Source organism: Linepithema humile, chromosome 7 (assembly GCF_040581485.1).
Source record: "Linepithema humile isolate Giens D197 chromosome 7, Lhum_UNIL_v1.0, whole genome shotgun sequence".
Classification (NCBI taxonomy): domain Eukaryota; kingdom Metazoa; phylum Arthropoda; class Insecta; order Hymenoptera; family Formicidae; genus Linepithema; species Linepithema humile.
The window spans coordinates 5,997,867-6,016,837 of record NC_090134.1 but is presented as its reverse complement, the minus strand read 5'-3'; the positions used below and the strand labels follow the sequence as shown (position 1 = coordinate 6,016,837).

General features: G+C 29.4%; 2 protein-coding genes across 2 annotated transcripts; one reads left to right on the top strand and one right to left on the bottom strand.

The window, feature by feature from the left end:
- Window positions 1-5: 5 nt before the first annotated feature.
- Nle (notchless) lies at window positions 6-5,150 on the top strand. The gene is made up of 7 exons (XM_012360618.2): window positions 6-598; window positions 678-917; window positions 993-1,246; window positions 1,319-1,556; window positions 1,621-1,842; window positions 1,921-3,597; window positions 3,879-5,150. The coding sequence occupies exons 1-6, from the start codon at window positions 259-261 to the stop codon at window positions 2,058-2,060; spliced, it is 1,434 nt and encodes a 477-aa protein (XP_012216041.1). The 5' UTR covers window positions 6-258; the 3' UTR covers window positions 2,061-3,597; window positions 3,879-5,150.
- Window positions 4,775-18,822, bottom strand: LOC105668195 (putative aminopeptidase-2). The gene is made up of 23 exons (XM_067359023.1): window positions 18,799-18,822; window positions 18,063-18,532; window positions 17,343-17,789; window positions 16,605-16,788; window positions 16,075-16,231; window positions 15,727-15,808; window positions 15,031-15,401; window positions 14,353-14,627; window positions 13,900-14,099; window positions 13,480-13,773; window positions 13,304-13,373; window positions 12,999-13,130; window positions 10,429-10,922; window positions 9,542-10,015; window positions 9,122-9,305; window positions 8,308-8,479; window positions 8,053-8,149; window positions 7,207-7,634; window positions 6,573-6,847; window positions 5,923-6,113; window positions 5,485-5,787; window positions 5,330-5,402; window positions 4,775-5,205 (listed from the first exon to the last, which is right to left on the bottom strand). The coding sequence occupies exons 1-23, from the start codon at window positions 18,805-18,807 to the stop codon at window positions 5,074-5,076; spliced, it is 5,514 nt and encodes a 1,837-aa protein (XP_067215124.1). The 5' UTR covers window positions 18,808-18,822; the 3' UTR covers window positions 4,775-5,073.
- Between the last annotated feature and the right edge of the window lie 149 nt (window positions 18,823-18,971).

Here is an 18,971-nt window from a genome sequence, read left to right as displayed (position 1 = left end):
AACCAGTGTGAAACTGACAGATATCGGGACATGTGCTCGTAGCACGAGACTGCCGTGTTATTATTAATTAAATTAATAAAATAACAACAAGAACGATTTTTGAACGAGAGAATAAATTGTATAACATAAGTATTATGCAATTTATTAATTTTATTTTTTAAATATTCTGAGAAGAAAATTTGCAGGTTATATATAAGTATATAACCTATTTGTCTGAGAATTTGTGAAGTCAGTGTCTTTTTAAACCGATTTTACAAGATGAGTAAAAGGAAGCTTGACGAGAGCAGTGTGATGGATAATGTCGATAGAGTTCAATCTCGTTTTAAATCGGATACTGGTGAAATTCTATCCGAAGACTTGATGGTATTGCCAATTAACATTACAATAGATACACTGCAAGAACTTTGTAATGCTCTACTGCAGCAAGAGAAGTCCTTCCCTTTAGCATTCTATGTGAATAATGTAGAAGTCACAGATACATTGGAGAAACACGTGGACAAGGGCTTTGACGTTAACGAGCACATTGTGGATATTGTCTATCAACCGCAAGCAGTGTTTAAAGTCAGAGCTGTTACAAGATGCACTGGATCTTTAGAAGGTTACTAATAATTTTACCGAACTATGTTAGCATATCTCATACTTCAAAATACTTCATTAACATTTCTTTTTCTTTACAGGACACAAAGAAGCTGTTATATCTGTGGCGTTTTCACCGGATGGCAAACATCTAGCGAGTGGTTCTGGTGATACAACAGTAAGATTATGGGACATCTATACACAAACACCACACTATACATGTGAGGGACATAGACATTGGGTCTTGTGCATTTCCTGGTCACCTTGTGGTTCCAAGCTTGCCTCTGCGTGTAAAAATGGATTAATTTATCTATGGGATCCTAACACTGGCAAACAAATAGGTGGAGATTTGTAAATTATGTTTAATTAATTAAGCCTTCTTCTTATGTACTCATCTTTTTTGAAATATTATACAGGAAAAGCTATGGCAGGACACAAAATGTGGGTGACGTCTTTATGCTGGGAGCCTTATCATAAAAATCCAGAGTGCCAGTATTTGGTAAGTGCATCTAAAGATTGCGACATACGAATTTGGGACACAAAGAGGGCACAAACCTGTCGCGTTTTGTCCGGTCACATGAAAAGTGTGACCTGCGTCAAATGGGGTGGCAGTGGTCTCATTTATTCTGCTTCTCAAGACAGGACTATCAAAGTATGGAGAGCAGAAGATGTATGTATTCAATAAACGGCTAATTTTATTGACTTGGACTTTTATATCTAATTAATTAAATCAATTTTTTAGGGCGTGTTGTGTAGAACTTTGGAAGGCCACGGTCATTGGGTAAACACTTTGGCTTTAAATGTTGATTATGTGCTCAGGACGGGCCCTTTTCAATTGGAATCAATTACAAATAAAACGGACAATCCACTAGAGTACGCAAGAAAACAATATGAATCCGTAGGCGAAGAGAGACTTGTGTCTGGATCTGATGATTTCACATTGTTTTTATGGAAGCCAGAAAAAGAGAAGAAACCTATCGGTATATTGTGTAGTCTTATAAAAGAGTCAAGTTGATCAATTAATATAAAAAATAAATTTTTCAGCAAGGATGACAGGTCATCAGCAACTTATCAATGATGTTAAGTTTTCGCCTGATGGCCGTACAATTGCGTCTGCATCTTTTGACAAGTCCATCAAGTTGTGGAATTCTAATACCGGAACGTACATCGCTTCACTAAGAGGTCATGTTCAAGCGGTTTATTCAGTGGCGTGGAGCGCCGACTCTCGTCTGCTGGTCAGCGGCAGCGCGGATTCAACCTTAAAAGGTGAATACAGTATTGAGTATAGGAAAATTCATGAATTGAAATGCTGGAGTGAAAAGTAACATCACATATTTCTTACAGTGTGGAATATGAAAACTAAGAAATTAAGTCAGGATTTGCCTGGTCACGCAGATGAGGTTTATGCTGTCGATTGGTCACCCGATGGTTTACGAGTTGCTTCAGGTGGAAAGGACAAAGTTTTGCGATTGTGGCAAAATTGAAGTAATACAGATTGAATTACTTTATAAAAAATAAAAAAAATTTTTTTCCCCACAGCCTTCCAAGATTATATTGCTTACGAATACGAATGCTCTATTTGCATCCTGATGTTTTTAATGATATTATTATTTAGTAGCAACGCATGAATATTTGAACGCGATGTCTGTTAGCTGCAGACAATACGCAAAAGCATTTCTTGTTCAGTATCAGTTTCTAGAGTTGATAAGAAGCGCGATTTACTAATTACTTATAGAAAGTTTTATTACTAATTTTTATTTGAGAAATAAAGGCAGTAGGTTAAAAGAATTCACCGAACACTTCAAGCCAGCATCGAAATATTGCGGATTTTTGAAGTGTTAAAATATAATTTTTTACATTTTAAAATAATATACTGCTCTTGTGTTTTAAATTTTAATTTTCACAGGTAAATTAATATCACAACTTGTGCACCTCTATTTTATAAATTCGTTAAAGTTGTCTCAGATAAAAACCAATTCCGCGGAATTGCAATCGATTGAAAATAATTCCTATCTTAGCAACGCTAATAAATTTACATGTAAAGATTTCGAGGATATGAAGAGACAGTAATATATTTGAAACGTAAATATAAAATATATAAAATATAAAATTATATATATATAATTTTATAATATATAAAATATTTTGTGCCGCGTTACGGGTTTCAAAACTGGTCTGCGGCACTTGGGGGTTGTTTACATTTCTATTTTCGCAATCTACTTACGGTATACGCGCGCTATTTATGCATTCCATTCTTTCGCTCTCTCTATTCTACTACATACGTATGTTATCCTGTACTACGCATCCTTTTCTTTGTAACCTCTTCTAGACAAGCGTGCGCATTGGTTTCTAAATCTATATATCCTTGAAATGTTTTACCGATTCATCAGTCGTATGACAACGCTAATACGGGTTGGTCGGTTTGTATTAGCGTGCTATCTTTCCCACTACTACCCTTACTATTCCTCTAATTTTCTAGTTTCCTCCCTTCTCACTACCTGTGCGTACACAGTGTCGAACGCATATTCCGTATGACGAGCAATATTCGAATTTTATTTTTATTTTAACAATGGCAAAATACGCATTAAGTGTGTCATGTGAAATATCGTGTATCGTAATAAAATTCACATCGAAATTATCAATTAAAGCATTGTATTAACATCGCGTTTGAATCGTGTTTGAATCGCGAAATGTGCACGAGATTGGCGTCACCTTCGGGCTTTTCGATGTCGGGAGTGCCGTTTAAAGTGTCGCGCGATTTTTGTTTTTGAAAATACACGCGTGCAATGCGTGTATAATGAAGAATTATTACAAAAACGCATGCGGGTTTCGTGTGTGTAACGTTGCCTCCGAACTTTTCGGTAAAATTTGCTGGCAATGTCGGGAGTACCGTTTAAAATGTCGCGCGTATTAGCGTCGCGATCGCGTGTGCCTTGAAATACAGCGAAAACTACGTGCACTGATTGTGAGAGGAAGACGAGACTCAGGAAGGATATCAGGCGTCGGCGGAGCAACTTTAGAGTAAGTGATTATTTGTTATTTATTATTTGCAAAATGTTACGAAATATTAGAAATAATCTGTAAAATATTCAATGAAATATTTGCAATATTTAATATTTATATTTGATTATTAGACAACTTTTATATATTTATTATTTGAAATAATTAAACTTGTTTTTAATAAATATTTTATTATATATTTGTTTAGATAAACAAATAAAAAATTTAATGTACGCAATTATTATTTTACAAATATTAATTACTTTGAACGCAGTTTTAATCTGGAGATTTACTTTTTACAGATCAACTTCGCAGATCAAAAGAACCACAATTCCGCCGCTGCACTTATTGGTGAGTGAATCCATTTTTATTTCAATGCGTTAAGGCAAATATGAATATAAAGATTTATACGTTATTTATGTATGATTAAAACAGTGGTAGGTTTATTGATTTTTATAAGATTCTAATATCTAATGATCAATAAAACATACAATTTAACATTTTAAATCATAAAGATGTAAGTAAATTTATTACATTATATTTTGTAATGTACATTTTATTTATTATTAGACACTGAAATTTTATACTATAAAAATCGGTAGGCCTAGCAATTTAAAACTTACATTTTCTTTGCAAAATGTTGTGCATTTTCTACTTTACTCCACAATACTTCTACTTTTCTACAATATTTTAAAATTTTTACTTTGTTTTAAAGAAATGGTCCAAATTGTTAAATTATATATTTTATTGATTCGACACAGGAATCTTAACTAAAAAAATTGGTAGACTTCCAGTGTTGAATAATCAATAAAATATACAATTTAGCAATTTGGATTATTTCTTTCTTTGAAACATAAGATTTCAAAGTATTGCAGTAAAAGAAATGTTAGGTAGGGTAATAAATATTGTGGCATTATATACATTGCGCGTTTTTTAAATTTTAAATTATTTATTTTACACTATTACTATATTGCATTTAGCTTTATTAAGATAATTAAGAATATTAACTTTTATACTAATTTATCATAAAATAGTTAAAGACAAAATTTCAATCAATATAATTATTTTATCGCCTAATATAGTTAATCGTAAAACAATTCAGGCAGTAAAAAATTAGTATTTTTTACTATTAATTGTTTTTACTTGCTTTTCAAGAATATTTTTGAATCAGGAAAATGTTTCAAAAGAGAGAACACTATAAAATTGCAACGTATAATTTATTGTCAATTGAGCGAAAAGCATTACAAGAGTTTACAGATTATATTAATAGTACCAGTTATTAATATACAATATATTAATATAATACGATATTAAAAATTATAAAAATAAAATGACATCGAAAAAATTAACAATAAATAAAAAACAATAAAAACTAGTCATAACAAACAACAGTAACAATATTAATAATCTGTAAGTTTATGGTACCCTTTGCACACAATTATTTCTTCCATTAAAATTTTAATATAAATTATAATTAAGGACGTCAAATCTGTCTTCTCAGCTTGAGAACCGACTGGTAAAGAAAAATTTCTGAAATTCTAGATTACTCTTACGTACTTCCATTGTGTCTCGAAGTTCAGCCAAAACATGTGGATTTGATGCTAACACATTATTTGCTAAGTTTTCCACCTAAAATGAATGATTTTAGTATTGCTAAATAGTATTTTAATCTGACATAAAAAAAAATCTAACGCGCAATATAATTTTTTCGCGCTTTAAGTATTTAAATATTCTGAGATTATATAAAATTTACCTTGTTGAGTTGTGCTATAGAATGTACGTTTAGAATCAGTCGACTTATTATATTAGTTCCTAGTAGTGATAATCTACAACAGAAAAATAACATATTATTAGAATATATAATCATCTTTCGTGATTACGAACAATATGTATTTGAAGAAGAATTACCGAGGTATAAGTGTTTCAAAATGGTTTGATATGTAATTAAGTATTTCATCGTTGTGTCCATGTTTCTTGATGATAAAATTAATTATATCATCAAAATCGCTGTTTTCCCTTGTTGTATTTTTCGAAATTCGCCAAATATCTAAATACTTTAAAATGATTGCAGGTTTTTCAGCGCAAGCCAAAAATTCATAACGTCGGTCTAATAATTTTTGAAAGTATATATCCTTTGCTAATTGCCAAGTAGACGTATTTGCTGTCATCAAACCGGCGCACAACGTCCATTCTTGCCAATATGGCAAAATACTAAAATAAATTTATTAAAAAATTTATACATATCCGTATACATATACATGTAAAAATATATACAATACGAATTATAAAGTATTGCATGAGATTGCATAAGAAAATCTGCACAAGATAATTATGATTGAGAATTACTTATAGTTTTCAGGATCATCGATGTAGTTAAGCAATTTAGCATTGGCCACACTTTTGCATTTTGTATTACCGAAATAACACGCCCAGTGTGTAGCGTTTAGTCTTTCCAATTTTGTAAAATCATCGTCGTCAGGATTTTCCTCATATCCTAACTTTTCAAGACGACTACCGAGAATCTTGGAGAAGTGCAACTAGAAATTATTATATAAAACAATATAAATTTTACATTAATTTGTTGACTTTAGAAGAACAGTATGACTCAAGTGTATGAGTAATATATATGTTTATAAAGTCTTTATTAATTAATGAAAAATTAATGAAATTTCTTTACAATGCAGCAAAATCGTGATAACGAAAAAATTCAAGGTATTTTTATAATACCGTTCTATTATTTTAGAATTAAATGTTACGAAATTTGCTTGTGATTTTTATATACATATGTATATGTATCATGAGAAAATTGGTATAATATTTAACATGCAAAACATGAAAAGTATTACTACACATTTTCAGATATATATATAGTTAATTTTCTTGACAATTGTTACAATAATCTCACGTATAATCGATATTCTAAGTATACATGCACAAACGGCCTAATATTTCTTCTTACATTCTGTTTCTAAATCTGATGCACACACATTACTTACCTTTAAGTTTTTACTTTCCGGTAATAGAAAAGACTCTGATAATAATCCAAAAATTCTGAACATAGTATACCATACTACGTAATCCTTTTCTCGCGATAGATATTTCGTAAGGTTCATAAATATAGAGCCCTTGATTCTTTGGTACCTTACCAAAGAATATGCGTCATCGAGGAGTTGAACTCGATTTAAAACGTGTATTTTTATATATTCATCAGAGTTTAAGTAATCCACAATTTTTTGCCAATTTGTTTCATCGTAATTAACACGATAATATCCTGTCGAATAATATATAAGTGCCTTACTTATTCTTAGCATCTTTTATAAAATTTATTAGTAAATTAATTTTTTTTTTTTAATTATTTATTTTTTTTTGTATATCCAAAGCATATAGAGAATTGCATGCATTACAAAAGAATGTAAGAGCTATAAACTATTAATTATAAAATTATATAGTTAAAATAAAAAATTACAATGAAAAATTTTTATGTTATTGTACATTAAATTTAAATTGATTTGAATTACATAAATAATGACTGCATTTAAAACGAGATTTATTTTAACTGCAATAGCAGTAGTAGAAAATATTTTATAGAATAAACAAAAAAATGTAACAAATTTACTCATCAATACTTACCATATTGTTGCAAATTGACTATGATCCATTCATTTGGATCAACCGTAATGTTTATATTTTTAACTTCAGGTGATAGCCAAATGAAATAAGTTTTATAGAAATCGGGATTTGCCTGTGTTGCATAGGTCAACGGTAGCCACCATTTTTGATTGACATTTGTCGTAGAAAAATATTGCTGCGTTATTATCGTTTTGCCAGTTATGTAATCTCGTTTCACGGTCACCAAGGGATAACGAATATGCTTCATGTAAGCGTCCATTACTGTTTTTATTCTAAAGGTTTTGTGTGACACTGTTGAATTAAAATAAATACTAAGTTTCGCGAACTCGTCTGTATGATTGTTTTGAATAACGGATTTGAAATATTCCTCGATGAAAGGATGTTGTATGCTGTGCCAAACTTGTTCGGAATCAATTGAGCCATACGCACTATAATTGCAAAATTATATTGTCAGTAGTGAACAATGTGCAATATATTTTACGTACAAAAATATAAATCTAATATTTAAGTTGTTCAGGTGTTAATTTATAACAATTTAGAATTTAATATACGTAACTAAAAACAGTTAATTTGAGAAAAAATTATAATATAATAAAGAATTACATTTCTCATACACGGAGAAAATTTTATATAAAAAATTACTATGTACGGCATTAACCGTGGACCATAAAGCCGCGACCGGAAAATTTTTACTATGTTTCACATGTGAAAAACATAGTAAAAATTTTTATAATTCCTTCATGGTCCGCGGTTATCGTACATAATAATTTTTTATATAAAATTTTCTCCGTGTACAATAGAATGCATATAGTTTATAATTGTTAAACATAGATATGTGTTACTCACTTATTCTGTACATAGTTTATGATACCTTCGTTGAATACGTCATGGGGAAAATAATCATTGGTTGTTATAAATTGCAACATGCGTAATAAAGCTGATGCTATGGAGATTCACATTAAAATACAATGATTAAATATATTTAAATATAGAAATATTTATATATACGTGTATTCTCTGCAGATATATAAATCTGCTTTTCATGATATTTAGGAAAAAAATTTAAAGACGATTATTTAATTTTATTTGCTTAGGTCTTACCTTTTGCACTAATAGCGAGAGATGTATATTGTAACGTATATTTCAAAAAAGAGAACTGAAATCTTATGTCGTTTGATACCACAGGAGTCATGGTGTAACCAATGTCATTATAAAGAGAGGAATGCATATCTTTGACTACCAGCAAGTCCATAGTTCGCCAATCTTCAAAGATCTTAGAGAGAACAGATTTATTATATGATTGAATATTCGTATCGGGAGAAATGTTTGTACTAGGGATATGAACTACATGTACAATATAAATAAGTAATATATATAAAATAAAGCAGTCTTTTATCTCTTTTAAAATATGTGTAACATAATTGTTTAAGATTAGACATCATTGAAAAACTAATTAAAAATTGTTATTGCACTAACATGTCAATTCAAATATGTTAATTTTGGATGATTTTATCTTAATTAATTTTACATTTAATTTTGCAATTTTAAAGCGTTACCTTATTGTGATTTTAACAAATAAAACGAAAAATTTACACAATTTAAGAATGGCAATATAAATTTATATTAAACTTATGCTAGATTTATGTAACCGTTTGAGTGCCGAAGGCAATCACAAGAATGTGTGCAAGAAGAAGTGTCGAGTAGCTTTTTGATTTTTTTATTTCACTATTTTACTTATTAATGGAGGATAGGATTATGAGACGGTTGTTTAGCGTAGTCTTCTTCGTTTTTCTCTAACTGAAAGATTAACTTAATTTTGTTTTTTGGTATTTTGTGGCAAGAAAAAACCAGGAGAAGCGTGATCGTGTTTCCTAGCACTCAAACGAATTCATTTGTAGTAGAAACATAAACTAACCATATCGAGGATGTATGCCTTGAAAAACTTGACGAATCCGTCTCTCAACCATATCCAGGTCCACCTAGATGGGGTGATCAGGTTACCGAACCAATGACGTATCACATGTTCTGCTATTAAATCCGCTACTTGTCTTTTTTTCATGCCAGGGATATCTTCATTTTTTTGGACAAAATCTGATTCTCTGAAAATAATTTTTATACACGATTATATCGAAAGTTATAACTGTAAATATATAATTTAATATACGTTTTTTTCTTTTTTAATAATAAGCCTGCAAAATAGAATGCATTATACATATTTTTACACGTATTTAGATATAAAATTCCGGAAATTTGCGTAATATTTTTCAATGATAAATTTTTCTGAATGTTATATGCAACTTGGGTTTTTAATATTTTTTTTTTAATTGAGTATTACCTGTAAACGACGAGTGCCCAACTGCTCACGGTTTTAGTGATTAATGAATCCGGCAACAGAACGATATTTATCATTGGAACATTACAAAATGACGTATAATCAGATAAGTACTTAATGACATTTTTAGCAACATCGTGCATAAATTGCAATTGCATGTGCGTTAACAAAGTCGGTCTGCACCATATATTAACAGTCTTGGATGTGAAAGTATTAGAAATGTGAACAGGATCGAATACAACAGCTGCTACGAGATGAGTGGACATTTTGGGAGTGGTTTCAAATTCTGTCCATATTATATCAGTGTCAGACATGTTCCGTTGCATTTGAGACGTCTGCTTTTCCGGCATATTTGATAAAACTTTATATTTTTTATCATGCATTATAAGTATATCGAAGGTGGCTTTTAATGTTGGTTCATCCCAGCACGGAAATGTTTGTCGGGCTGTAAAATCTTGCGATTGCGTTACGGCTACCCTACATTTTTAATAATATATTTTAGATAATGATAAATTTTCAACTATTGTAGATTATTAACAATTTTTTTATATGCAAAGAAGTCTTAATTTTATCTAAAAATGATCTTTTCGAGATATAAAGTACACTTCACGGCAACGAAAAAGTATCTCGTAAATAGAATTTTCTTGATCGATATATATATATATATATTAACGTATTTAATTTACATGAATATATATATATATAATTAAAATTTTAATTAGATATTAACATTTTTATCCATAATTTGTGTCTAGAGTCACGTATTTAAGCATATTTTAACCAATTTTACATATTGCGTAGTCTTTGCATATAATAACAACAATAAATAGTGTTTACATTCAAAATTATAGTGTGCTGAATACATCTTCAATATTTTAACATTTACTCACATTTGTCTTTGTCCTTCGTTGCTTATGTATGATTTTGTATAAAAACCTTTGTCTTTAGTTGAATATGCATTCCCAGTGAAATTCATGATCAAATCGTAACTTCCTTTTAGTAACTCTTCTTCAAAAATAAGGGTTAACATTTCTTTCATATTATTATAATGATATTCTTTCGGTACATACTTATCATTATAAAGACCACGTACATATGTCATTGTTTCGTTTATGCTTAAATGTAGTAAGTCTATGCTAAAATTGTATGTATCTCGACGTATCTCGAAAGAGGCAATCAAATTGCCTGTACTCGTGGCCTCTGTTTCCATGTTCGGAATTAGTCGAATGGTATAGTGTTTCGGCAGTACATTGTCCGCCGAATAACAATTTTCACATGATTTTGAATTTTTTATACAAAAAACTGCGAATATTAGGCCAACATTTAATAATAATTTCATATATTCCATATTGCTCGTTTTTTCGTGATTGTGTAAGCTTCTTTTCTGTTAAAAAAGAGAAATATTTTTCTTAAAAAATAATTTTATAGATAAAAGTAGCGTGTATCCAGTTGACTCTCCAGAGAGGTATTATTGGAAATAGAAAACTTAAATTTTTCGCTACGATTTGAAGAGAGACGTAATGATCTTGATTGAAATGATCTCGAAGACAACAAACTTGATATGCATATTTCTGTTTTTATTAAAAAATAGGTTTTTTCAAAAATTATTAAAGTTTCTTTAATGGAACAATATTAATCTTTATTTTACAATATTGTGATATTAAGCAAGTGAGGGACATGAAACATATTTTAGCGAAATGTATAGCAATGTACTTTTCAAGAAATTTCAACGGAAAAATAAAAAAAAAAAATATACAAATTGTGAAGTTAATTTTCTCAAATGACAAGGTTTCACAGTAATCGTTACAAATAAATATATCTAGTTTATCAACATGGTCTAGTCTCGAGCTTCAATGTTTGTTGGTACTTTTTTCTCTCATATCAATACATACCAAACATGTAAAGAACGGATAGTTAGAGACGGAATCAAATTCACTTGAAATTTTGTTAAATGTACTCCTTCACACGGAGAAAATTTTATATCAAAAATTATTATGTACGGTAGTAGCCGCGGACCATGAAGGAATTATAAAAATTTTTACTGTTTTTCACATGTGAAACATAATAAAAATTTTTGGTCCGTGGTTAATGCCGTACATAGTAATTTTTTATATAAAATTTTCTCCGTGCATAAATAAGTCGGAGTAAGCGCGATTGGAATAAATGCTGAAGATGTTATACACATTTTTCTTAGAAAACAAAAATTAACATTTGCTAATTATTTTGTTATTCGTTTACTCATGTACCTGATTAGCTTTAACGGTACTTTTAACGGTTCGTCATAGATATTGAAAATAATGAAAAAAAGCGCAATAGAATTTAAACGGAATTAAATATTTTTAGTATTCTAACATTTCATTAAAAAAGACTTAAAGATGACTGCAAAGAAATATTGTTTTATTTGTCTCTCAAAATTGTTTCAACTATGTTCAACATTCTTCTTTTATACGTTCGAGGACAAGTATAATATTTAAATATTCCGCTTCCCGATAATTTATTTATATACAAAACTTGTGCGAAAATTAAAACACTGTTTTATAATACAATTAATAATCGCAACGGATTGTTAATGCCGAAAGAATATATTATATATGAAACAAATGAACAATCACGATTGTCTTACCTTGTCAAGGGATTATCGCTGATTTGCAAGTGTACCTTACGAAGTTTGATGTCCTTATGAGTCCGGTATTGCCAGGTACATATTTTCTGAAGTCTCACATAGATAGATGTCCTTCTAGTCGGCGAATACAAATCTCAATATATAGGACATCTCTTATTAGCATTTCCTTAAACCGCAAATTTTGATTCAACTTTTGATAAAAATTTTGACAAATTGATTTTAGTCATAACGATTAAAAATCTAAAGGTCTCAGAAATTTAGACTGTAGAAGATAAATAAATAAATTTTACTATTTGTTATGTAATTAAATTTTTATTCTCTTTAATTAAGAGATTATAAGTTACATTTTTAATTACAATATCAGTTTTTTTTTATTTAAAAAGTTATTGTCCATATATTATTATAAATTAAAGAAAACTGAACATTATATAATATATATAAGAAAATATATTAATGCTTTCCTGCATAATTAAAACAATCGAATTTGATAAAGTACCACATGGTATTAGAGTAACTTTGATTACAAAAATTTTTCAGAAAATGTAAATGTTAAGAATAGTAACACATAATCGATTATTTATTATTCTGTTAGCAAAATACCTCAAGATTGTCATTTTATAAAGATTTATGATTCATGCAATAATTCAAAATATTGATGCAACGCAAAAATTATAAAAATAGTCAATATCAGTAATATTAAAAACCATTCATAATAATAGTATACTGCAAACTTCTGTTATATATATAACTTCTTATAACATATATATATATAACTCAAATATATAACTTCTGTTATATATATTCTCAACTTTGATTGATTAATTACTCAAATTTTCACGTTTTATTGTAGAATATCTTGTCAAAGTTGCTCTTCAGAGCGTGGATTTTCATTCGCTGCCATTCTATTTTATCCCTATTTGTTTCATATACGGAAAAATCGTTACTGAAAGCCATCAATCGAAAATATAGCTGAAACAAATAATTCCAATATTTTTCAACAAAAAGTAATTTATGTTCTTATTATAAAAATCAAAACACAATTTTCGACTTTAAAAAATATGTTGCATATACACATGTAAATTTAGTAATAAGAGGAAGAAAGGGGTACATATTTGTATGAATTGCAAAGTTGAAAGACTTACGTTATTAAGTAGGTCTTCGGAATAGATGTTTGTAATAATAGTATCGAATGTATCATTTAAAGACATTGACCTGGGAAATCAAAGTATATTTATATTAATTTGTATAAACTTTGCTAATATATAATTCTTTCTAATATATGATAATATAATGAGATATATAAGAAAAATGACATTACTCGGGTTTTAACGCCATAATATTATCCGTGATATGAGAGAAAATTTTACTGTCGCTGATGTGCTGCTTTATAATAGTATTGAAAATATTAGCCTGTTTTGCTTCTATTAACACATTGTTCTCTATTCTATGTAAAAGCGTAATGGTGTTATTAGAATCCTCACTGCAAGGTAAAAAATTTAAAATTGTTTCGTTCTTCGTTTTTTCATATAACTGGTATACTTTATCCCAAATTGAAGGGTCTTCTGTTTTTAAACCAAAACAGAACGTCCAATTTTCCCACCACGGCAAAATTCTAAAATATTCATAAAAAGAAAAATACATACCAATATATATTAGCATATTAATTTATGAATCGTCGCGTGTGCGAGATACAAGGAATGCACAGCTATAATGTAATTGTGACTGTAAGAAAAATTACTTGTATATTGTGGGATCTGCGAGATGCTTCCTTAATTTTTCGGCGGCTGCGCTTATACATGTTGGGTTACCGAGAGTACATGCGTAGAATGCTAGATTTTGCCTTGCCTTTCTCGTAAGATCATCATCGTTAGGATCTTCAGGATCTTCTTCGTATCCTATCTCGTTAAGAATGTTAGTGAAATAACTCGCAAAGTGCATCTAAAAGTAATTAAGTAATATAAATTTAAAATTAGTTTATTGTTTTTTACAAACAGACGTAAAATTAATATACGTATTTATAATAATCAGAAGACGTAACTAAACTTTTTTCAATGTGAATGTTTTACTTCCTTTATAAAACACCCAACGATTATGGAGAAAAAATCGATATTTTATATTTATACACACAGAATTAGATTAGATTATAACAGTGAACATCTTCTACTAAATGTCTAAAATTTTTATTGTTTACCTGAAGGTTTTTACTCTCTGGAAGTGGAAAGTATATCGACAACATATCTAAACATTTTAACATGGGAACCCATACTATATAATCTATCTCTATCGATAGATAACTCGTAACAAGTGAGAATAAGGCCCAATCTGTTTGTCTATCTTTGAATATATGACATATGTCATCAATAATTTGTGCTCGATTTAATACGTGTATATTTGAATAATCATTATAGTGCAAGTAATTCGCAATTTTTTCCCAATTTGTGCGATCGTAATGGACACGATAATATCCTGTTGTACAATATATAGCAATTTCATCGATTAGTGAGTCTTGTTGTTTAATTTATTAAAAATTATTTTGAAATATCTACGTTTTTTCTTTTTTTTTTTGTATAAATAGATATAAAAAGCAGATAAAAGCATTAGATGTTGGTATTGCAAAAGAAATAAATGTTATAGATAATAAAATAATTAATGTAGATAATTAACGAAGTGAGATTTATCATAATTACAATAACAGTAGAGCAATATTTTTTTCATAATATTTTATCGAATTATATTGTGTTTACGAGAAAAATAACATTTTAATGTAATAACTTACTAGAATATTTTAAGTAAAAATGTTAAGTAATATAAAGTTTTACTTATATAAAATAAACAAAAAAGTTTATTATCTTAATCGATGAATACTTACCACTTTGTTGTACATTAACTATAATCCACTCCTTAGGATTTGTTGTTATACTTATAGTTTTGTCCTCCGGTCTTAGCCATGAAGTAGGGATGGTTTTATCAAAAGCAGGATACGACTGTTTAGTCCAGGTCACAGGTATCCACCACTTGGATGATGTGGCGTTAGGTACGATTTCGAATGATTTGTAAGGTAGTTGCGAAATTATTGTCTCGCCAGTTACATAATCTCGCTTCACGGTCACTAAGGGAAAACCTTTTTGTGTTATCCATGTATCCATTACTTTTTTAATATCAACTTTGGATTCTGATGTAGCCTCTAGAGCAGTTTGCATAGTAAACCATAAATGGTCGGTAGTAACCAATCCATTCTTACTAAATATGCAAAATAACATTATCATTAATAAACATTGCAATAAATTCCATGTCAGGAAATATATATAAATGTGTTATTTGCAATTTTATTTTATTTATCAAAAAATATAAATTTTTATATAGATAATAATTTAAAATTACTGGAAGATGGTTTACAGATGTACACATTTTTTAGTTGTGACTGATTAAGTGATTATCTTTAGTTTTATATAACAGTAAAATTATATCATTAGACTTATGACGCTATTGCGTTACATCGCATATCGTATATTATTATATAGAATATTATTAATACATTATTAGTATGAATTAGTTATATACTCACTATTCTTTTAAATATTTGATGACACCTTTTTGGAATGTTTCCTCACCCATTATATGTTGCAACATACGCAATAGAACAGATCCTACAACGTACATCATAAAGTAATAAACATTAAGTATGTTCAAAATAAATTTATTCCAATTTTATGAATATTTCTACCTTGCTAAAAAGTCATTAATTAAAATTTTTAAGTACATGTTTTCTCATTTTTGTAGACTAACGCATAATGCATAATGTTATGCATGATAGTGCATAACATATGCATTCCAGATAAATCTTTTACATATAAAAGAAAATTTGCGGACGACTATTTAACTGTGAATTTACTTATAAGCTTAAGTATTATACCTTTACGGTAAACATCGGACGTAGATTTTAATGACAAGATATCAAAGTTGTTGTTGATTTCGGACAAAACAGGAGGCATTAAACCGTTATCTTTGAGCAATGACACATGTAAATCTTCCACTACCGTGAAGAATATCTCAATCCAATCCTCATACATCTAGAGATAAATGTATCATAATCAAATATATTATCAAAAGAAATGCTGACGTATTAAGTGTACGAATTAAGCTCGCTTTAAAGAAAGCTTTTCTATTATGATTTTTCACATAATATCTACGATACGAATATAACAGATCATATAAATAAATAAGATATTCTTTTTAATCATGTACCACGTAATTATTTTAGATTATACATCGTTAAAGTCATTGCGAAAGAATTGTGACTTTTTTTATATATTTAAGTTTTTTAAATTTGAACGCATATATTTAAACATATATATTCCGTTTTTTAGTTGATAAAAATTACATGACATAACGAGATATCAAGTGTATAGTACTTTTGAATTTGTATTAAGAATATAAAATCACCTGGTCCAAGACATAGCGTGAGAAAAGCAAAGCGAAACTTTCGCTTATCCATGAGTGAATCCTCCACTTTGGCGTGACCAAGCCACCAAATAATTGACGTGCCACTTGAGTTGCTACTGTGTTCGCAACTTGAATTTTGACACTAATAGCATCTTTGTTCTTGTCGTAGATAATATCTGATTCTCTGAAATTCGTAATAAAATTTATACATAATACGATTGTGGCAAAAGTCTTTGTTATAATTGTGCACAAGCGTTATTTACTCAACGTTACTCATAGTTTAAATGTTAATGCAAAAGCATCTGCGCGGATGACTCAGATAGATCTTGCTCTTTTGATTTAATGATAAACTTAGATGACGTCGTAAAAAATAGTTGTGCTATCTCTATTATGAATCATATCTTAATTGATTTGCAAGCAATTTATGGATATCAAAAAAAAGATTAATTTACATTTTTGTATATACTTTAACTATTGCATTTCTTTATGTGGATGAAATAAAATGCGACATGTTTAAGATATTTTGCATACTTAAAGAAAACAATACACATAAGTTCGCGGGTTACTAATCTGATGAAAAAGTTTAGGCCGATATACAATTTTCATAGTTAATTTCAGATGTTACTAAAGCGAAGTAACAAAACATTGCGGGGATTGATCTATTATTTTAATCTTTGTCAAATTAACATCTGCGTTTAATGTCGATATCTATACATGTTTTTCCATTGCGTATATCACCTGTAGACAAGGAGTCCCCAATGTGCCTCAGAATACGGTACATCCGATATTACGATCTGATCAATCTTTCGAGTTTCCGAAGAAACATTTGTGTACCGGAACAAATGCTTCAGAACTTTTTCGACAATGCTGTGCGCGAAATAAATAGTTGATGTTGCATCTGATTTGCACCATGTAAAGACGGTTTCTCGTGGATTAGCAATTTTACTGAATGGTGTAAGTACAATCACCAATTGATGAATAGACATTATGGGGGTGGTGTCGAACTGTGACCATGTCATAGTAGTATAAGAATTGTAGCGTCTTGATAACGGCATATTTGACAAAGCCTTGTATTCCTTGGAATGTTTCACACTAATGTCGAAGGTAGCTTTGAACGCTGGATCATCCCAGCATGGAAATAACAACTGGGTTGCAATTTTCCCAAATTGCGTCAAAATGAAACTTCTATGAAAAATAGGTGTCTTAGACAAGTGTCTTAAATTTACATAAACATTCATAATAACATTAAACACATATAACTTTAAACATTCATAATAAGAGTATAGATATTATAGAATAGAATAGAACATTATTTTATTCTTAAGAATTATATGATATATTATAATGAATTTGTAGGATACGATATGTGTACAATACAATGCTGAAACAGGCGCAAGAATGTTCGCGTTCGACATTAGCTTTTGCATGTACAAATTTTAAACTAGTATATTTACTTACCTGTTTTGTCCAATCGTCATAGTTTTATTGTGCAAGTTGCTTTGATAAAAGTTGTATTTAGAAGTTGATTGAAATTTTATCCGCAGAATATACCTTCCAGGTGGCACTTTTTCTTGAAAAGATATTGCTAAAATCTGCTCTTGAATCATATAAGAGTTGTTCACAGCAATGATTCCTTGATCATTGATCAGCATTGCCCTCGAGTTATATATTTTTAAATGTTTTGCATTTAGGAATAAAACTTGTATGGGAGAAAGAATGTGAATATTGATATGGACAAGACCGATATAAGTAGGATAGGAAGATCTGATGTTCACTATTAGCTTGAGTGTATAATGTGTCGGATATACATTTCTCAATTGAAGTTTATCTAGGTAGTTGTCATCTATTGTCTCGGTAGCGAATGTTAACCCGATACTCACAAATAGTATCACTTTTATGTAGTGCATGTCAGCTCTCGTTACGGGAGTCTACACAAACATTTGTTGCTTCTGTTAGATAAAGAATTTTAATGATCATGATATATCCGAGTAATGATTCTAAGGAAATAAAACTCTACGTTTATCGAAATTATTTGAAGCAATTTCTTTCATATCTTTGAGAATTATGATATTTATATATTCTATTTTGCGATAATTTGTTTATGTATAAAACTTGTGCAAAAATTAAAATACTGTTTTATCAATTTTAATTGTCGCGTTGTCGCTACGACTTGTTAGTACCAAAAGAATATTACCATAATCATAATTGTCTTACCATGTCGAAGGATTATCACTCACTTTCTACAGTGTCAATATTTGATGTCCTTGTAAGCACATTATTGCCAAGTATACACATTTTCTCACGTAGATGTCCTTCTAATCGGCGAATACAAAATCTCAATTATTATATGTCCGATAAAAATGATTC